The sequence below is a fragment of the Temnothorax nylanderi genome, unplaced genomic scaffold, assembly GCF_030848795.1.
Source record: "Temnothorax nylanderi isolate EJ_2023f unplaced genomic scaffold, tnyl_v1.0 TNYL_tig0617_pilon, whole genome shotgun sequence".
Classification (NCBI taxonomy): domain Eukaryota; kingdom Metazoa; phylum Arthropoda; class Insecta; order Hymenoptera; family Formicidae; genus Temnothorax; species Temnothorax nylanderi.
In genome coordinates, this window is record NW_027249679.1 from 60,859 (window position 1) to 83,032 (window position 22,174).

Here is a 22,174-nt window from a genome sequence, read left to right on the forward strand (position 1 = left end):
GCCACCGCTGCGTCCAAAAATTGCCGCAATGGAATGAGACGTGTGATGGCTCAAAATGTTCGTTAAGACAGCGCCTTTCAAAAGCCATGTGACCTTTCTGAAAAATCTAATACGGCGGTGCCAATATGGCGCTGACAATCTGCTGACATGGTCTCTGATCATACGAAATCTTTGATCCACATGCCAAAACCACCTGGAATGGCTCCAAAATCACTATTGGGGAGTTTTCAAGGCCGGTGAACATTAATCCGTACCTAAATTCTCGAAACTTTAAATGGTGGATCCAATACGGCGACTACATATCTCAATCCACCGTTTATCACAATTTGTCCTTTTCCACCGTGAAGATTACTCAAAATGCCTTCTAATGCCTTATCTGGAAGTTCGTAAGGTCAATGAATATGATCTTGGAGTCTGGAGGTATGCGTAATACAAGATGGCGAATCCAATATTCCAGCGAAAACACGTACCTGCAGTTCCGTTATAAGCTCAGCTAAAGCGGAAGAAAACTTAAAATAGCTCGAAGTCGACCACGTGTGAAGCGATGACGTTAATGACCATGAATTTTTGTAGCCAGAATAGGGAACACCAAACTCTATTGAAGCACTTTTGAAACTCTTACTATTCAGTATCAAAGTTTTACATTGAGCACAGTTGAGTCTCCTTTGTGAGATTATATACAGCACCTTAGAATACTCGAATTCCTGCCATTTCTAGGTGCCCTTCCAGTCGCTAGGTGATTATCATCACGACAAGCAGTTTTTTATCAGTCGTTTTCACGACTGTTTGCGGCGAACTGTTGGTGTTCCCTATTGTGGCTACAAACTCATGGTCATTGACGTCATCGCTTCACACGTGGTCGACTTCGAGCTATTTTGAGTTTTCTTCCGCTTCAGCTGAGTTTATAACGGAACTGCAGGTGTTTTCGCTGGCATATTGGATTCGCCATCTTGTATTACGGTTACCTCTGGACTCCAAGATCATATTCGTTGACCTTCGAACCTCCAGATAAAGAATTAGAAGGCATTTCGAGTAATCTTCACGGTGGAAATGGGCTTATTGTGAGTTAAACGGTGGATTGAGATATGTAGTCGCCATATTGGATCCGCCATATAGTTTCGAGAATTTAGGTACGGATTAATGTTCACCGGGCTTGAAAACTGCCCAATAGTGATTTTGGGATGGTTTTGGCACGTGGATAAAAGATTTCGTACGATCAGGGACCATGTCAGCAGATTGTCAACGCTATATTGACACCGCCATATTGGATTTTTCGGAAAGGCCACATGGCTTTTGAAAGGCGCTGTCCTAACGAACATTTTGAGCCATCACACGTCTCATTCCATTGAGGCAATTTTTGGACGCAGCGGTGGCCCGGTTGACGTGGAACGTCCCATTAATATTTTCCGTGTGCCTTCTTAGCAATCATGTCATTCCTACTTTGTCATCAATGTAAATCATGCATTATGGTCCTACATTTCTGATATGGAGTTGTTCTTTGCGTTTATGCGTCATGTGAGGAAGCAACAAACGTCCACGCACAGGCAATGATTTAATTAGAAAACTCAGTGTTTAGTTCTCGCTGTTGTCGATGTTCATCGCTGTTTTACGTCGCAATTCGATCTTGCTATTGCGCCCCCGCATGTTATCAGTCGTATCAAGAGAATTGTATATTTTTTGAAACTGATTAAAGCGTACTCTTCTTTAATAAACACGCGAGATGAAAATTCAAGATTAGAGGAGTAGTGATGAAGATGCAGCATGTCTATTCTGCAATGACACATATACGTGGTCTGTTTAAAAAGTAATAAAACTGAATTTTTTTCTCAACAACTAGTAACACTGTCAAAACGAGATTATAATGGATCAAAAGCTACATTCATACTCTACTTTCAGTTAAAATTTCAATAACTGTATGTTTGGGTAAAGGCCATCGCACACAAAATTGCATAGGTTGTATAAGCATAGCATAAGACAGCTGGACCAATGAGCATCTTATGTAAATTAATATGGCGACTTTATACTGGATGCTCATTGGTTTAGCGGTCTTATGCTACGCTTATGCTAAACTATGCATTTTGTGTGCGATGGCCTTAACGCGTCACAAAAATGGAACATAAGAATATCGAGCAGCGTTATGCAACCAAATTCTATGTCAAACTCCAGGACGATGCGATGGGAACATTTAAGAAGTTGAAACAGACTTACAAAGATCAAATTCTATCCCGGGCACAAGACATTTTTAGATGACGGTGAAATTGTGAAGATGAATCCCATTCTGGACCACCAATGACATAAGCAATTTTGTGTGATTCAAATTTAATTTCACCCAAACATACTGTTATACAAATGATTGTAGAATCACAAGTGTTAATGTTATCGACTTGAAATTTTTACTGAAAGTGGAGTATGAATGTAGCTCTCGATCCACTGCAGTCTCGTTTTGACAGTGTTACCAGTTGTTGAGAAAAAAATTCAGTCTCATTACTTTTTAAACAGACCACGTATAATAAAAGATCCCGATCTGAAGAATGCTGGATAAAATGCCAGCTTTGTCTTCTCACACTGAGTGCACCGGTATCTCAAATAGACTTAAGATGTACATATGGTGACTTATGCAAACCGCGTAAACTGAGACATATGTCAGTATCATTGTTTCGGTCTCTATATGTATTCCATCAAGAGCGGGAGATTAGATTCATGTATCGATACTTATTATATCACATTAATCCTTCGGAGACGTTCCTACAAACGATGAGATATGTCTCATGAAACAGTATCACAAATACTAGCTGTTTCTTGATACATATCTCTGTGTGTATAACCCGCTTAACCCGCTTTCAAATCGAGCGACTCACGAGATAATCTCGTTAACAACGAATGAGAGTAATGTAAGCATAATTAATTAGACCTAACGAGATCTCACGGTTAGGGTAACTCCGGTATAGGGGAGACCGGGGCACTATGAGCCACGGGGTATACCATGGATCATTGACTGTTTAGGGTAATCCAGAATGTTTAGGTTGATTCAACTATAGTATCATGTGACAGTTATTTCGTTGCCCATACTTCGTATGTGGCAGTCATCAAAGTAGTCTCGAGACGCACGTGACATAAATGGTTTTCGTGATGCGTAAAACTTTTTAACCGTTTAAAAATGTGTGTGTTTTAATATTGTTTTTATAGTAAAATATACACGTACCAAAAATTAGATGTAACTTTCTAGCATCTTTTGTCATTTTACTACACTACAGATAATCATGTATCATTTATTTTTTGTATTACGTTTCACCGTTTTCTATATTAAGTGCATTCGGGGCACCATGGGACACCCAATGCTGCGGCACCATATGGGTCACACACTCCACCAAAGTTGATGATAGATAGATAGGTTGATGATATATGTTATTTTTGATTGGAGAAATATATGTGTCAGAAGTTAGTTTTTCTCCAAAAAAAATGATATTTCATCGGGGTTCTAATATCTTTGTTTGTCCTGCTCAATCCTGAACAGTGTCATAAGAAAAACGTATAAAATAAAATTTCTTTTCAACTTTTGTAGCTTTTCGTTATTTCTTGAATAAATAAAACTAGTTTTTGTGTGTGACTCATAGTGCTCCAGTGACAGACCCATGGTGTCCCATGGGTGTGGGGCACCTTGAGTCATTTCTCAAAAAATGTGTTTTAATTTTTTTCTCAAAAACTAATCAATATTTGCCAAATACGCTAAATAAATTTTAAAATATACATAGTGCTTTAATTATTTTAAAAAATGAGACCAAAAATCTTATACTTAAAAGTACTTTTCAGAGTTTGAATTTTTGTGGCTCATGGTGCCCCGGTCTCTTCTATACGCCGTAGCTAAGAGAAACTTAATTTATCGAGTACTATTTACTATGTTTAAGGCAAATGAATTATACCAATAAAAACTTTATACTGTCTATTACTATAAAAAGAATAGAAATATGAAATATTCATTCTTTATATTTAATAAAAAAAAACTTTTAGAAACCCTTGCATTTTTGCCATATATCTCATAGGGGTGGGATATATGACATTCATGGGTATATGCCTTATAAAAAATTACAAATAATGTTTATAAATAAGGCAATAAAATGTCATAATAAGTCATTATAAAATGTGTGTAAAAAGTTTATTAAGGTGTAAAAATGATAAACAAATTATAAAACTGAAAGATTTTAAAAAGAAAATAGAAGAACGATAGATGCATTAATTGTTATACGATACGATCCAAAAAAAGAAAGAAAAAGAACACACAGGAGATTTTGATTTTTACGAAGTGTCTGTGCCACAGCATAAATCCCACACGCTAAAAATGCGGTATATCCTAAACAGGTGGGATATATAAGATATCAAACTAAACAAAGAATACAAGAGCTATGCACTTGTATTTTGCTGTATTCCATTTTTTACTATCCCTCTACACTTGTGTATCATGAAATAACCATTAAACCTTTTGCATTCCCTACAATAATCATTTTACGTAGGTCGTAATATATGATCGCGCTACTTTACTACGGTGAGAAATCGATTCAACTCACGTTTCGTTAATATTAACAGTAAAGAACTGAAATTACAACACAATCTAATATGGCATAAAAGCACATAACAATGTGATTGCGAACAAGTATCTTTATTCCTTCTATTTTTTCTGACTTCTGCGGCGTAAATACCGGAGTTACCCTGTATACCACGGCTTGAATAATGAGCGCAAGCTCTTTCATTTGTCCCGAAATAATTTCCTCCCCGACTTGGTGTTCGAAAATTCGAGCACATTTTCCAGCGAGCTAAAAACCGTTTCCGTACTAAGCAAATATTTAGTTTGAATTTTATTTCTAGCGAACAAGATTTCAATGCTTTATACATTATGCTTTCTGTTAATTAAATTTCATTTCTGAAAATCGAATATTTGCGATTGAATCCCATTTGATGGACATTGAAGCTGATTTCCACGCTTCCTTCGTTCGCGGTTACTTCAAGAGAGAAAATCAAATTTTTACGTGGCTGCGCCATGGAAACCGCGAACAAAAAGGAATTACAGAGACCATATACCACCGTGCCGGCGATTAATTAACGTTGCGAAGCAACGTTATGACACCAATCACTGATTGTTACCACGGAACTATTAAAAGCAGCGATTCGATTATGCCATTTCATTTCACGATCTCAATTTACTTTTCGTTGAGCAATCCCGACCGCAAGAGAGATAAACAATAAAATGGTGTATAATCTCTCGATTTTCTTCTGCAAGACACGTCAACCGTAACAAGTGCGTTACAGTAATTCGTTATAGTAACCTACGATATTTCCACATACGTGTCCCGTTAATTGAATCTATCGCTATTACAATGATCGCACCATTATGATTTTATTTTATTATAAATAATGCCAGACTTAAAAGTACGCACTCGTCGATATTGAGACCTTCAAAGGAACAAATCAATAGCGTCGGTAGTTGAAATATTTTTAATTACAAGCGTGCGTTTGCGATGGAAAACATTTTACCATTTATTTTATTTATTGCAACAATTCTGGGCACGTATTATGAAACTTTTTGGAACGGATTCCGATCGGAATTGTTTAGTTGTTTCTATTTGTCTAGATTTCTATTTGTTTTTTAGGGAAAACAAAATAATTCCGATCGGAATCCATTCCGAAAAGTTCCATAATACCTACGTGTCCTGATTTTAAATTCATTGGGATTTGAATTCTGTTCTCTCTTTCTTCTTTTTGAAACATTTATCCTGTAACGTTGCTCAATGCATTTAAAGTTTACATTTGCCTGTTGATTTACCTTTCACGATTATTGAATTTTTCACTTAAGACAGGTGAAACAGCAAAATTCGATCAAAACTGTTGTGAACTCAAGCGAGGGATTGCACGTATTAATGAGAATTATGCAACCGTGAGATTAAAATCGAGATTAAAAGTCAACTTAATTTGTAGTTACGAGCACAATTATGACGCTTCTCTTACATCTACATATTTTACCGTACAATTTATATATTCTGAAAATGTCGTATTATTATACAAAGATATTGATATTATATGTAAACGTATCATGTTAAACGCGAGGGCCTCTCATCAAATTTCAATGAAATGCTAACGTGATTTTGTATATTTTTAGCAAGAGTTCCTGAATGCCGACAACTACACAGTTCCGGCTGTGTACGCGGAAACGCATATCTCACTCCCGTATCGAGGTACTCGTGCACCGCGAACCGAAACGCGAATTTTCAAGCATGGTACGTCTCTCGATGAAATAAAAAACAGAAGTTTATTCGGATGGGATCGCCTATATTATGACGAGGTAAAAACGACACAAAAAAAAGAAACGAGAACGTTTGCAAAGAGGACATGCTCGTTGATTGTTTCCATTCTCGATGCGTTTACTTAATCTTCAAATGATAATACCCACGTATAGCAGAAATATATCATATATTTGTTTTAGAAATGATGATAGATTTTTGCTATTATTATTCTTCTCTGAAATATCACCCATTTCTGGGTGCCATTTGTGTTTCCTTTGTGATGACGACTCATTGACGATTTAAAATTTAAAAAAATGTGTGCGTCATTTATTTTTTATAAAAAGAAACACATTATATATTTTTGGAAGAAGTTATTTTATTTCCTGTGAATATAGATATGATATTTCATTTTTTTTCCTTTGAAGCTATAAATCGCTAGAAATGTGTGAAAGGAGAGTAAATCTGTAAATAAAAGTCGACAACGATTTATTCTACTCGACTTTCATGGCACTTTTTTTGGAAGCCAGAAAATGCCAAGGCTCGTAAGATAAATACCGAGACTTTTAATTGTCCTTGGCGCTACCAGAATAAAAATAACCCCTGATTTTTATGCACGCATTTCCGCGCGTTATAACGCGCGTCAAACATGCGTTTCCATAAGTTACCCCAATCAAATGCATGCTTTTTTCAAACGCGCGCGTTTGACGCGCAATTTTACGCGCGGCAACGCGTGCATGGAAACCAGAGATAACTGTAAAAATAATTGCGTAAACATGTCAAAAGATAATAAAATGACTATTGAATCTAGATAAGATTTTTTTTTCCCTCGTAAAAAGATATATATAATTTTATCAAATATAAAAATGCGAAGGTTATCGGTATCTTTTAACAAAGTCAAAAATTCACTTTTTTCCTCCGAGTTTACGGGACGCATTAAAATAATCTCAGCGCAATAAAATTCACGAGATATTCTGCATATCTTACCGAAGTGGTAGAAAGGACAATCTAAAAAGTGAAATTAGGGAAAATAACTCCCATATTTCAATCGTACAATCGTTCGGTAAAGAGTGGATGCTCCTTGTACAATTCCCTCGGAGTTTATGGAAAATCGTCGAGAAACCGTTAAAACGGCCACAAGTAGGATAAATGAGAGTAGTTTTACGCTAAGCGAGTCTAGATCAAGGTAAAGTTGACTATTTCTGATGATTGGGAGAAAGATCGTACAACGTATATTATGCGCCAGATACACACTCACACACACACACACACACACACACACACACACACACACACACACACACACACACACACACACACACACAAGACGGTTCTGGAAATATATTTCAAACTCACCGGTAGAAGTAACCGATGGAATTACTAAAAAAGAGATCATTCCTCTGGTATTGATACCCTCCACTTAGCTCTTTTATGTGTAGAAAGTTGCACGATAATTTTTAAGTATTTTATACCATAATAAAAAATTTTAGAAAGTCAGTGATTTTTAATCCGCTAAACTTTCAATAGATAAAGATTGCAGATAAATGCATTTGATGGTACGATATTAATATAAGTATGACGAATTACGGTTATAACTGTATATCGTTTTTATAACTGTATGTAGGTGTCGTGCAATCTTTCTCTTTCTCTCTCGCTAACGCTATTTATTTGATCTATCAGCACTTTGTGGCGCTTGCAGGTAACGGTACACCAGATGTTTATAAGATACTTGGAGGTGCCAGAACGCGCCAGGCGGACTACCATTATCCGTATATGAATAATGATATAAATGAAAATCAAGAGGATCTCTACGTCGGTCACGGCGGCGACCCGTGGAGCGCTTCCTCAGCGCGTATTTACAAGGATGTCCATGTGCGCGTCATATCGTCCAACAACGCAACGGCAAACAACACGAAGCCTCAATCCGCGTAAGTAGTGGACCTAACTATAATGGAAACGTTTTATTAATTTGTGACTTGACAATTTGTAATATCGGACTACATGAAGATTACGTAATTTTAGAATGAGTGAAAGAGCGACCACGGGCCATACGAGAATCAAAAGAGGAGTGATACACCTTTACAACATGGTAGTGTGCGCCACGGGATGTAATCCTCTAGCTTACAAGGGATACGGTTGCTACTGCGGATTCTTGGGATCCGGTTACGTCATCGACGGTATCGACCAGTACGTTTGTACATTTTTTAAGCTTATATATAGAGAAAGGAAATGTTATTTACAATCGTTGAATTGCTTTTCACAGAAGACAAATATCAATGGAATGTAATGTTTTCAGGTGTTGCAAGATGCACGACTGGTGCTACGACGCTACGGAATGTCTCATGTTCTCAGAATACTTCGTACCATATTACTGGAGATGTTATCACGGTTACAAACCCGTTTGCGGTTCGTTTGTTTCATCATTATTCATTTTTCTTACGTGCTAACGCAATTTCTCTTGCTAATTCGGAAGATAAAATTAATTTTAATACAATAGATTTTCTATGAATCAAGCTCGACTTATTTATTTACGCTATACTCTACGTAAATAGCATGACACAGTAAAATGAAACGGTCCGTGAAATCTTCGTTCCAGCGATTGAGCATGGCAGCTGGGGAGGATCGGGATCTTGCGCTCAACGTTTGTGCGAATGCGATCGTTCGTTAGCCGAGTGTTTAAGAAGATATCCTTGCCCTACCACCAAAGCAGTTTGTACCTCGTCACCATGGAGACTCGTGCAGAATCTCTTCATGATTATATAAATCGTGTACTTAAAAAAATAACATAGACCGCGTTTTGAAACGTGAGAAATTCGTTTTTTATTTTGTAACATTTGACTTTTGAAATAAAATATTTCATATCTAATTTATGACTTGTACATACCTACGTATCATATCAAAAAACCAATTCTCAAAGGCCGGTAAAATTCGGATACCAAAGAAAGTACAGATTATTCCTATAAATTACACATATTTATAAATAAAAAATGAGGATTCTCTGTGAAAGTAGAGTTCTAAATAATAAGAGAAGTGCGGCGAGAAGATCCGGCGGCTCGCTTGCTGATTGGCTGACCGCGGCCATCAATCACAACCGACAGTGTTGGGCTCGCAGCTGATTCCGTGTGCGAAGTACTTAACGTGTAGGTATTATGTGAGTGAGAAAGATTAATATTTATAATATTATTAACAAATCTCTTATTTAACGTTGATTACAATGATGGAACTAAAACAAAAACATTTCTGAATGATCGAATTGTGTCAGATATACAGAGTAGGTTACTTTATTGTTTAGTGGTCAGCTGCGGGCTCAATGGGAACCATGGAGGGGGTAAGGAATGCGGTTCTCTTATTATTTAGGACTCTACTAGCTACTAGAGACTGCGGGAGCAAAAGGCAGCGAAGATCCTCATTGTGCGCTACCATCAATAAAAAAGCGGCTGCGCACAATGAAAGGAATAGGGAACAGTTCACTGTTCCATATTCCTTTCTGTGCGCAGCCCCTTTTACGGTTATCATCACATTGCAGCGTCTATGTTTATTTCGTTTTTCTCTCTATCATTACTTATGCTCTATCAAGAAAAATAAATGCAAAATATATAAGAGCAAGAAATTATGTTGTATATATTATACAATAGTAAAATCGTATTATCTTAACGTAGATATTATTTACAATTCGTGTTTCCTAAGTAAGTACACAAACTTGAAGGAGATATTCCTTGGCTTCCCTAAGAGCATAGTTGACAGAAAGCCGACGGAAAGTCGACTTATAAAAGGACGGAAAACAGTCTAGCAGTCATTTTTATTTATATTAAGCGGCGCGCCATGCATCATAATATGGCGGCGAATCTCCAGAACATGGTATAAACTTTTCTTTATACCATGCTCCAGAGAGGAGGAGTAGAGCTTAGGGTGCGGTCACATGGACTGATATTTTCCGCGTAAAGGTCAATCCAGACAAACTTGCATAAGTGCATAAGCATATGCATAAAGAAATGGATTGGTCTATAGGGCCTCGCACACAAAATTGCATAGGCTGCATATGCATAGCATAAGACCGCTAAACCAATGAGCATCTAGCATAAAGTCGCCATATAGATTTACATAAGATGCTCATTGGTCCAGCGGTCTTATGCTATGCTTATGCAGCCTATGCAATTTTGTGTGCGATGGCCTTATTTCCTTATGCACATATACAGGGTGTTCCTCAATGTTTGGTACTTTTTTCATATTTAGATAGAGCGAGCCAAACTGAGTCGAAAAGTCATGTACCATTTTGCAATTTTCGCAATAGTTGATGAGTTATTAATGATTAAAAATCGCCGTATTGGCCCGGCCCACCGCCAAATCCAAGCGCGCGGCGAGATGCGGCCGCCCCGCAGTCGGCGCGCGGGCAGTTGTTTTCTACAAGCGTCGATGATTACGCACGAGCGGCGCGTAACGCCGGGCCCCCGTCCTGAGCGATGATAGTTTCTCGCCTTTTTTAAATAGAAATAAAATTTTCTAACAACATAGAAAAATTTTTTGTGCGTACGTATGTACATACGAGTGTACATGCATACACAGGGAAATATCAATTGTACTGCTTAAAAAAGCGATTACTCAATTTACTTTTTTTCTTTTAGTAAGTAACGGTTGTCTTTAAGAAAGAATATTTTCTTGATAATAGTCTCTTAAAATGTACAAATTTTAGAAAGAGTCTTTATCATGTACTCGAAAGAAGAATTTATACTCCTTCAAAGAACATAATAAAATTTTATCAAAGAAAAGTCAAAATAATAAATAAAGTAATATGAGGACCCTCGAGATTAAAATAGGAGAAGTCAAGGCTATGAAGGTCAGAGGCAGATCACAGTGCGTAATATCAGAAATAACTGATTTATTCGTCGTTTTGATACATTACATCGATCCGTACGTTTCGGCTCAGTTTTGAGCCATCTTCAGCGGCAGTTACAGAAATTAAGTTACACGTTCTCCGTACCGTATGGTGAGTTTACCGATTCAAAGTATCAGAAACATAGACCAATTGATCCATATCTGTAAATTTGTTCAATTAATGTTGAGATATTAAAAAGATTCCTTAGGAAACTCACCATTCGGTCTGAATAACGTGGAATACAGAGCCATGTACATAATGAATACTCTCTGCGAGAAGACTTGACGATCTTATGGAGCGACAAACAACGTTAAAACAAAAGAATATTGTTAACCGCAAACGTTTGTTGTTTGTCGCTCCACGACAATACGTGCCCAGCGTTCGACGTGCGTGCGTTCTCGAGAATATTTTGATAAATTGTAAAAAAATGTATACTGCTCGAGAGTATACCGACATGCTTATTACGTATGGAATGGCTGGAGAAAACGTCCGTGCCGCCGTTCGACTTTACGCGGAACGATTCCCCGGGCGTGAACGACATCCCGGATACAACGTGATTTTGGGATGTGTCCGACGCGCCAGAGAGACAGGATCTCTTTTGCCAAATTGGCGACATGCTGGTCCACCGTTGCAACGTCGCGTAATCGACGAAGAGAGAATCCTCCAAACATTCGAGGATTTCGAGGACAACCCCGAGAACCCCGAGAGACGACCTACCATACGCCGTGTCGCTGGTGTGCTTGGTCTCTCCCAAAGCGTCGTACATCGGGTTCTACGTCAGGACGGATTGCACCCGTTTCATTATCAACGGGTGCAGCAACTTATTGCAAGAGATGCAGAGCAGCGCGTCTATTATTGTGAAGGTACTTTTATTATCTTTCTTTAATGTTTTTACGCTGCTTTTAACAAATAATAATTATCGGCGAAATACACAGGGTTCCTCGCGCAGTGTCGGCGGAACGCCCTTTTCCCCGACCGCATATCCTGTGGACGGACGAAGCGACATTCACACCAAATGGCGTGTTTAACTCCCATAATTTTGTATTATGGAGAGGTGAAAATCCGCACGCCATTCGCCAAGGCGCGTTTCAATATCGCTGGTCGATAAATGTTTGGGCAGGAATAAAAGCGAACCGAATTGTAAGTAGTAAGTTTATGAGTTAAGAAAGTCCGTCTTTGTCTCCCTCACAGTTTTTTCAAATCACACTCTTTCTATGATTTTCAGATCGGTCCCTACATTCTCCCGCCACGCTTAACCGGGGAAATTTACGCGCGGTTTCTGGAAAATGAGTTGCCCGGTCTTCTCGAAGACGTTCCCCTTCGTGAACGGGAAGAGCTCATTTTCCAGCACGACGGGGCTCCTGCGCATTTTTCGCGACAGGCGCGAAATGTTTTAGACGCGCGATATCCGGACAGATGGATGGGTCGAGGTGGCCCAATCATTTGGCCGGCGCGGTCGCCGGATCTTAACGTGCTCGACTATTTCGTTTGGGGTTACATCAAAGATTTAGTCGAGCACAGCCCTGGCGAAAATAAGAAGCCTTATAGAGCGTTGACAAACGTTTGGTGAGGGTTTTCTGAGCGTTTATACGCTTTCAAACGTTGTAAGAACACTTACACAACGCTGTTGGGTTGTAAACGCTTTCGGAACGCTTATCAAACGCTGTATAAAACGTTTCGTGAAAATTCTGTAATGCTAAGCCAACGCTTTTCAGAGAACGCTTAGTGAACGCTGATACAACTTCGTATAGAGAGTTTGCTGTCAGACTTTACAAACGTTTATCAAACGCTTTTCCCAACGCCGTAAGACAAGCGTTTTCCCTTTGCTCAGCCAATGCTCTTCTAACGCGGCGAATTGTAGGGCGTTTGTGCAAACGGTTTGAGAACGCTTAAGGGGTTACACCACTGTAGAATTTTCAAAAAATCGATTTTTTTTTTATTGGCTTAAAAGATGCTTTGAACCTTCTAGAATAAGGGAAAAAAAGTTTTATACCTGTACAAAATTTTTTTCTTTGAAATTTCGAGCTTTTTCCCAAGCGCGTCGGACTGCTCCGAAACGACTACCTGCGGCACGTAGATACCTGCTGGAAGGGTACAGCCTAATGACTTTCCTTTTGATTTCTAACTTCTCTAATACACTAAAAACTGCAACGAAAGTTTCCATGCAACTGTTTGGAACCTGGCTGCTAAGTCCTACTCAAGTGGCAAAAAAGTATTGCAAGTAGCGACTGATATTGCTGTGTGTAATTTTAACGACGGTTTGACTAACATTCTGCGAATTAAGAAAGTTTTGGAGATGGATATTGGCCTCCAAGCATACAATTTTTGCCTTGAAGCCGATGCTATGCGGATCCAGCACGCCGAGCAGTCTTTGATAGATGCGGCAAAACAGGGACGCACCAGCATAAAATCGACGAGGAAAGAAAATGAGGAGGAATATTTAAACAGGGAAGGGCAGCTTTATGGTCCAGGGATAGCAGATTAATGGTAAAAAATTTTTAATAATCAAATTTTTTATTTTATCATGTTCGAAACACGAGTCAAAACTTTAAACGCGTTTTTCTCGAAACACGTTTTTTCAAATCGGCACGCAGCATAACTCAAACAATTTTATATTTTTTCACTCCAAATTAATATCACATCTTTAAAACAACATTCCGCATAGAAATACGTAGCCGATTTTCGATAAGTTAATATTTCGATTTTTTAGGTACAAATAAGTGCCCGTTTTTTGGTAGTAAAATGAACTTTTTTTTTCAAATGCTCGCCAATTTAACAAAAATGAATATTTTCAAAATCCCCTACGTATTTCTATAGCTATACTAATGTAGTTTAAGAAAAAATTTTTTATTTTGTTCCAGATTAATTTTTGCTGCACTTCTACTGCGTGCCGCGGAGCCCCTCCAAAAAAAACCGTTCCGCAGAAACGACTGTTGGGCAGCCATTTTGTAATATTTTTTAATAAACAAAATTTTTTTTAAAACTTCAAAACATGCTTAACAACATCCTTAAAAAGAATTACCCTTTTACTTTTCCTTCCACTTAAAAAAAAATCGCAAAAAAACGTTAAATTTTCACTCTCTACTGTGGTGTAACCCCTTAAGAAACGCTTTATCCGGCGCCGTAAGACAAGCGTTTTCCTTCCGTTCAACAAACGTTCTTCTAACAATGCCGCTAGGCGGCGCATCTTTCTCGCATTTAAATTACATCTAGCCGCGTATATAAGCAGACCCTCTGCGAGGCGAAAAGCAGATTTTAACATTTAACGCTCTTTCCGCCGTTTCTTCTAACGACAAGAGTAAACGCTTGTTAAACGCTCAATAGAGGCTGCACGCAGTTTCCAATGATGAAAGCAAACGCTTTCGACTTATTAACAGAGGATCTCTAAATGTTTTAGGCCCGGTCTACAATGGATGTATTGTAGGTCGTAAGTCGTAAGAATTGGCCAATCACAGTTAATTATTCTTCGACCGCAAGAAGAACCCTAAAGCGATGCAATTTCCGCTTTTCAAACGCTTTTCAAACGGATTACTGGCCGTTTTCAAACGCTCAACAAACTCCCGTAAACGCTGTGCAAACGCTGTGAAAATGCTGTGCAAACTTTCAAAACGCTTAATACAAACGTCTTTCAAACGCTAAAGCGTTGCAATTTCTGCTTTTTAAACGTTTTACTGACCGATTCTAAACGCTCAACAAACTCCCGCAAACGCTCACGTAAACGCTTAACAAACGCTTATAAAACTTCCTATTTTCGCCAGGGAGGCGAGGTGGTACAGAAGCTGAGGTACGAGAAGAAATTCTCGCAGCTTTCGGTACCATCACGCCGGAAATGGCGCACCGCGCGACGCGCAATATTACTCGAAGGGCCGGACTCTGTATACGAGAAGGAGGAAGGCACTTCGAACAGTTCTTGCATTAAAATATTCTCATATTTTAATGCAAAGTGGATTAGACCTACTGGGGATACCACTTAAAAAAAAATGCGCCATGCTATCTACCGCAAGGTGGTGTGGAAATGATAGCGCTCTATCATTTTCTTGCCACAGAAAAAAAAATTATTTTTTGGCTCGCGATCTTATATCGCAATTGCTATTTATGCACAATTCACACGCAAAAAATATCATTCTAGTGCTAAGAAAACCAATTATTCCATTTCCCTTCTTTTAACGGTTATCTTCACAAAGAATATTTTTTTGATAATAATCTTAAAATACACTCATCACTCTCTTTACTTAAAACAAATAATATTCTGAATTCTAATTGTTTAACTTTTCAATTAAGAATATAAAATTAAAACAAAAATTCGATTTGCTTATTATTTTGACTTTTCTTTGATAAAATTTTATAATATTCTTTGAAGGAGTATAAATTCTTTTTTCCAGTACATGATAAAGACTTTTTCTATTTGTGATGAATACATTTTAAGATTATTATCAAGAAAATATTCTTTCTTAAAGAACCTCGTTACTTACCAAAAGAAAAAAAGTAATTCCAGAATTACAATTGTGTACATAATAGAAATTCAAGTATTAAAATTGCGTACATAAGTAAAATTCGGGAATTACAATTATGTACATAATTTAAATTCCCGAAAATTTTTTATGTCATAACGTAAAATAAATTCAGAATTAATATTTTGTCTAGACATAATTGTAATTCTGCATTTTCAATTATAGCTTAATAATAATTCGATGAATTATAAGTATGTCTAGACATAATAATAATTTCTTTTCTTTGAGTATCAATTTAATTTGGTAGAATTTTTATGATGGTATTAAATAGTAAAATGGCGTGCCGTATACGCACACGCAAAAAAATATCGTTCTAGTGCTAAGAAAACCAATTACTCAGTTTTCTCTTCTTTTAAGTAACGATGATCTTTACAAAAAATGTTTTCTTGATAATATTACTTAAAATAAATAATATTCTAAATTCTAATTATTCAGTTCTTCAGTTAAGAATATAAAATTAAAACAAAAATTTGATTTGCTAATTATTTTGATAGGAGAAGTCAAGGCTATGAGGGTCAGACGCAGATCACAGTGCGTAATATCAGAAATAACTGATTTATTCGTCGTTTTGATACATTACATCGATCCGTACGTTTCGGCTCAGTTTTGAGCCATCTTCAGCGGCAGTTACAGAAATTAAGTTACACGTTCTCCGTACCGTATGGTGAGTTTACCGATTCAAAGTATCAGAAACATAGACCAATTGATCCATATCTGTAAATTTGTTCAATTAATGTTGAGATATTAAAAAGATTCCTTAGGAAACTCACCATTCGGTCTGAATAACGTGGAATACAGAGCCATGTACATAATGAATACTCTCTGCGAGAAGACTTGACGATCTTATCGACACGACACATGCACAGCAATGATATGGAAGGTCTTGCAAGAAGAGGCATGTCGTAGGTCAACACACCGGCGAGGATTATAACAAAGCACGATTTGACACCGTCTCAAAATGACACGGATTTTTTGCATCATGCATATGTCACGGTTTTGAGCAAATTGTAATCCATGCTCATGAACTTTGGTCGTTGGCAAATCGGAGTTTTACTATTGGTATACATGCAATATTGTGACGGTGTCAAATCGTGCTTTGTTATAATCCTCGCCGGTGTGTTGACCTACGACATGCCTCTTCTTGCAAGACCTTTCATATCATTGTGTGTCGTATCGACAAGATCGTCAAGTCTTCTCGCAGAGAGTATTCATTATGTACATGGCTCTGTATTCCACGTTATTCAGACCGAATTAATTGAACAAATTTACAGATATGGATCAATTGGTCTATGTTTCTGATACTTTGAATCGGTAAACTCACCATACGGTACGGAGAACGTGTAACTTAATTTCTGTAACTGCCGCTGAAGATGGCTCAAAACTGAGCCGAAACGTACGGATCGATGTAATGTATCAAAACGACGAATAAATCAGTTATTTCTGATATTACGCACTGTGATCTGCCTCTGACCCTCATAGCCTTGACTTCTCCTATTTTAATCTAGAGGGTCCTCATATTACTTTATTTATTATTTTGACTTTTCTTTGATAAAATTTTATTATGTTCTTTGAAGGAGTATAAATTCTTCTTTCGAGTACATGATAAAGACTCTTTCTAAAATTTGTACATTTTAAGAGACTATTATCAAGAAAATATTCTTTCTTAAAGACAACCGTTACTTACTAAAAGAAAAAAAGTAAATTGAGTAATCGCTTTTTTAAGCAGTACAATTGATATTTCCCTGTGTATGCATGTACACTCGTATGTACATAGGTACGCACAAAAAATTTTTCTATGTTGTTAGAAAATTTTATTTCTATTTAAAAAAGGCGAGAAACTATCATCGCTCAGGACGGAGACCCGGCGTTACGCTCCGCTCGTGCGTAATCATCGACGCTTGTAGAAAACAACTGCCCGCGCGCCGACCGCGGGGCTGCCGCATCTCGCCGCGCGCTTGGATTTGGCGGTGGGCCGGGCCAATACGGCGATTTTTAATCATTAATAACTCATCAACTATTGCGAAAATTGCAAAATGGTACATGACTTTTCGACTCAGTTTGGCTCGCTCTATCTAAATATGAAAAAAGTACCAAACATTGAGGAACACTCTGTATATGGACCAATCAATTTTCTTATGCTTATGTTTATGCGCTATGCAAGTTTATCTGGATAGACCTTAACGCGTATCGCGTAACCAATCAGAAGCGCGAATATGCGTAACCGAAAATGCGAAACGCTTCTAATTGGTTACGCGGTTACGCGTTACGCGGAAAATACATGCCATGTGACTTCAGCCTAACGCGTCGTAACCAATCAGAAGCGCGAATATGCGTAACCGAAAATGCGAAACGCTTCTAATTGGTTACGCGTTACGCGGAAAATACGTGCTGCGGGACACGACACGATGAGGCGTCGCGACATCAGTAAAGCGCCGCGTTATCGACCACCACGAGACACCGTCGTCGTCGTCATTCACGGTCTTATCATTGTCTTCCACCCATTGACTTCCTCCGATACTTTTGGTAGTTTCTCCAGATGTACGCGACGGTTTATTTTATCGACGTTGAAAGTTGGCGGGAAGTCGACTTTTGTCCTTAAAAAAGTCGACTTCTCTACCAAGTCGGTTTCGGTGCAAGTCGACTTCAAAAGAAAAGGTCCTATAAGCATGTGTCCTAAATTGCTTCGTTTTTAAAATACACGGTGTCTAAGACACACGCCCCAAATAGATCTAAAAATGTTTCACCGGTACTGGAAAGCAATTTTTAATACCACATATACGCATACCATAAAAAATATCTTGAAACGTTTTCTAGATTTTCGAAATTTTCATTTTTTTTTCACAACTTTGACATCCTGTATTTTGAAAACAAAGCAGTTTAGGACACATGTTTATAAGACCTTTTCTTCTTAAAATAAGCCAAGGAATATCCCATTCAAGTTTTCGTACTTATTTAAGAAACACTATAATTCAACAATTTTTTTCTATTCCGTTGTTTGATCTACAACATATTTACACCTCCGGTTAAATATACCTTTCTATTCTTGTACTTCTTGGAAATATCTTGTTCTATCTGTAATTACATGTAATGTAAAAAATAATTTATTATTCGAAAACGTAGCATTGAGAGAACGAAGGTAACGTACCTCTGTTTGCAGTTCTTTAGTTCTTTGTACGACGAGTTTTAATAGCGGACGCAATTTATCGATTTGATTCTGCGCGTCATATTGCTTCTGTCGCATGGATTCTTGCTGGGTTACCATTCTATCGATCAGGTTTAATTTTTGCTTTAAAGTAGCAGCCACTACGTCCACGTACCTGGGATAGAAATATATAAACATTTGTAAAAAGATATACGTAATCTGTTTAAAAAGTAATGAGACTGAATTTTTTTTCTCAACAACTGGTAACACTGTAAAAACGAGACTGCAGTTGATCGAGAGCTACATTCATACTCTACCTTCAGTTAAAATTTCAATTTGATAACATTAATACATGTGATTCTACAATCATTTGTATAACTGTATGTTTGGGTGACGCGTCACAAAAATGGAACACAAGAAAATCGAGCAGCATTATGCAAAGTTTGACACAGCAAATTCTGCGTCAAATTTCAGGATAACGTGACAGAAACATTTAAAAAGTTGACAGTGAGAATGATTGGTGACTTATTAAATTAAATTTGAATCACCAAATTGTTTATGACATTGATGATTCAGAACGGGATTCATCTTCACAATTTCACCGCCATCTAAAAATGCTTTGTGCTCGTGATAGAACTTGATCTTTGTAAGTTTGTTTCAACTTCTTAAATGCTTCCATCGCATTGTCTTGGAGTTTGACACAGAATTTAGTCGCATAACGTGCTCGAATTTCTTGTGTTCCATTTTCGTGACGCGTCACCCAAACATACAGTTATACAAATGATTGTAGCATTACACAATGTGTTAATGTTACTAAATTGAAATTTTAACTGAAGGTAGAGTATGAATGTAGCTCTCGATCTACTGCAGTCTGGTTTTTACGGTGTTACCAGTTGTTGAGAAAAAAATTCAGTCTCATTACATTTTAAACAGACCACGTATTATATTTAATTGTAAATATTGTACCTCGGATAATGTTTGATGTTATGTAAATGGTGGACATTGCTATGCAATATTTCAGAGAGAATAACTTGAACGTTATCCAGCATGTTCTGAGTGGTCTCTATGGTAGAAAGTTGCAGAATAGATGAAGCGTCCTGCATCTGACTAAAGCTGAGAAGGTTGTTCCTATCGTCGCCTTTGAATTCGTACAGACGTAACTTCATAAATGCCTCCAGCTGTAGAAATATACATTTAGATAAAAATGTAGAGCAGTCAATTTCTTACATGCACATTTATAAGTCATACTTCAAACAGCTGATTGATAAATTCGGATCTCGTTGTTGGATTGTCTAATATCGTGTAGGCTTCAAACCCCGTAGCCACACCACCTTCGTGACCCGATGCTTCCACAACTATACCCGATTCCTCCAAAGAGATATTATAATATATTTCTCCCGCAGTAGGTTGTTCCGCATTTTCGTCTCCCCAATCAATATCGTCCCCTGCGTCCAAATCAACTTCTTCACCAAAGTCAATCTCTCTCTCCAGATCCAAGTGGCCAAAATCAATGACCTGTTGAGAATGCTCGGGATAATAACGCAATCGAATCTCTATTCTTACTACAAATATCGCAAAAAAATTATATAAAAATATTCATACATTAGTATCCAAACTAGACCTTCCATTACTTTCATCTTCATCCGCTTTGATATTCAATGGTGGCTCAATTATCGACGCTGGTACTTCTCCATAAGTATATTCAAACATCGTTGTGTTTCCCTTTTCTTTAAAAATCAAATAATGTATAACAATCTATCATACACACTTCTTATTCAAATATTATGCATTCTTGAAATAATGATTTTGAAAACATACCAATGACATATTTAATTATCGACACGCAATTACTGTCGTACTGCTGGCCGAAAGTAAATTCAACAAATGCGCTGTAAAACTCCACTACCTTGTCCAAACTCTTCGTTTTTTCTGCTACTTTTTGATAAATTTCCGGCAACTCTTTCACCTTATCCATTAACTCACGTCTGACTGTACTGTAGCCAGTTATACCTAATTGTTTGCAAAGCGCATTATACTCTGTATGCGCAATATTTTCTGACTTTTTATATTCCGCTTCTTTCTTTTCAAATTCCTGTCAGTGCAGTTTTATATGCGATTTTAGACAATGACAGGATAAGTAAATAGTATTATGATAACATTACACATTATATAAATCGATTTACCGTTAACGATTGTTCTAACTTCTGTATCTGTTTTTTAATACTGGGGACCTCGTAATTGACATTTCTCATGAGAATTTGCGCGGCTTCGGCAAGGTATACATTATCTTTTTCATATAATCGTAAAATCTCCTGCCAATCCTTCATCCTTTGTGAACCGTATCGCCCGAATAAATTTTTCGTGTCCGCTTCCGTTTCCTTCAAGATTTCCACAATTTTCATGCAATAAAAGTAATTTATATCTGTAAAAAGAGGCAAAGCAAAGACTCGGGAGTTTGCAGCTACGTGCTAAAAATCAGATAGAACCATAACGATTAACACTACTTACAGGCGCCAGACAACAATGAGGCAATGCCATCATGAGCAGGCATATTCTGTATTGCATCATTAATTTTCTGCCTAATGGTCAAAATGTTCGTATGCCAATTCTTCTTGCAGTGCCTCCGATTAATCAGCCAATCCAATAATTTTCCAGCATTAATGTCGATCGGGATATCCTGCTCCTAAATAATGATTTGTACGTAAAGATATAATTTAATAAAACGCAACAATAAAAAAGAAAATAATGCGAAAATAATATCAAAAACGTGTATGTGAAATTCAAGTTTGCTCCGGATTATGTCACGGGTAAAATTGTGTATACGCGATTTCATATCTATGTTTAAAATTGATATCGTTGACGTGAAAATAATTGCGTGTTTGAATAACGCGACCACATGCCTGCATGTTGTTAAATTCAACGAATCTCTCGGCAAGAAATCGTATCTCCTTCGCCACAGTCAGAGTTGGAGAACAGGTTATAACAGCTGTTATTCTTTTATTAAGCAGGGCACATACACTGACACACTTTTCGTAGAACGTAACAGTAAGGTTTCGACCAATCGCGTTGCTCGATTCGGCCGTCTGTAACCTTAGAAGTAAGAATTGAGCAACGCGATTGGTCGAAACCTTACTGTTACGTTCTACGAAAAGTGTGTGTGCCCTGGCCCACAGGACGCGGCAATGCGGTAAAAGCCGTGGCACATAGAAAAACGTAGGCAGTGAAACTTAAGCAGTAAGGAAATCAGTCAATCACAGTCAAGAACTTAAAGGTTGTTCTACATAGAGGTTGTAAGCTGGTATTAACGCAGTAGCAGTACGTTTCAGGCATAGACTATAGAAGATGAAGAAAGCGTTTTCCAGTGTAGTAGGTCGTAACA

At 37.6% G+C, this 22,174-nt stretch overlaps 2 protein-coding genes across 3 annotated transcripts; one reads left to right on the forward strand and one right to left on the reverse strand.

The window, feature by feature from the left end:
- The first annotated feature begins 367 nt into the window (after window positions 1–367).
- Window positions 368–9,135, forward strand: LOC139784373 (uncharacterized). Its single transcript, XM_071723545.1, has 7 exons — window positions 368–420; window positions 920–1,061; window positions 6,149–6,266; window positions 7,969–8,197; window positions 8,292–8,456; window positions 8,566–8,675; window positions 8,866–9,135. Exons 1-7 carry the CDS (start codon window positions 368–370, stop codon window positions 9,030–9,032), a joined length of 984 nt encoding a protein of 327 aa, XP_071579646.1. The 3' UTR covers window positions 9,033–9,135.
- A 9,485-nt stretch (window positions 9,136–18,620) lies between these two features.
- Window positions 18,621–22,117, reverse strand: LOC139784365 (CDK5 regulatory subunit-associated protein 3). 2 transcript variants are annotated; one of them, XM_071723540.1, is made up of 9 exons: window positions 21,696–22,117; window positions 21,304–21,478; window positions 20,979–21,173; window positions 20,614–20,887; window positions 20,398–20,522; window positions 20,044–20,310; window positions 19,762–19,973; window positions 18,799–18,970; window positions 18,621–18,725 (listed from the first exon to the last, which is right to left on the reverse strand). In XM_071723540.1, the coding sequence occupies exons 2-9, from the start codon at window positions 21,361–21,363 to the stop codon at window positions 18,654–18,656; spliced, it is 1,377 nt and encodes a 458-aa protein (XP_071579641.1). In that variant the 5' UTR covers window positions 21,364–21,478; window positions 21,696–22,117; the 3' UTR covers window positions 18,621–18,653. The 2 variants fall into 2 exon arrangements, with proteins under 2 accessions (XP_071579641.1, XP_071579640.1); XM_071723539.1 differs by having other exon boundaries at window positions 20,979–21,217.
- Window positions 22,118–22,174: the final 57 nt, after the last annotated feature.

What these genes read in the sequence shown, in the direction of transcription:
- LOC139784373 (XM_071723545.1), top strand. Translation starts at nt 368, where the DNA reads ATGCCTTATCTGGAAGTTCGTAAGGTCAATGAATATGATCTTGGAGTC. An exon ending in AACACGAAGCCTCAATCCGC is followed by an intron (nt 8,198 to 8,291) that starts GTAAGTAGTGGA and finishes ACGTAATTTTAG; the next exon opens with AATGAGTGAAAGAGCGACCA. An exon ending in CGGTTACAAACCCGTTTGCG is followed by an intron (nt 8,676 to 8,865) that starts GTTCGTTTGTTT and finishes TCTTCGTTCCAG; the next exon opens with CGATTGAGCATGGCAGCTGG.
- LOC139784365 (XM_071723539.1), bottom strand. An exon ending in AGTTAGAACAATCGTTAACG is followed by an intron (nt 20,888 to 20,978) that starts GTAAATCGATTT and finishes CTGCACTGACAG; the next exon opens with GAATTTGAAAAGAAAGAAGC. An exon ending in TTATCAATCAGCTGTTTGAA is followed by an intron (nt 19,974 to 20,043) that starts GTATGACTTATA and finishes ATATTTCTACAG; the next exon opens with CTGGAGGCATTTATGAAGTT.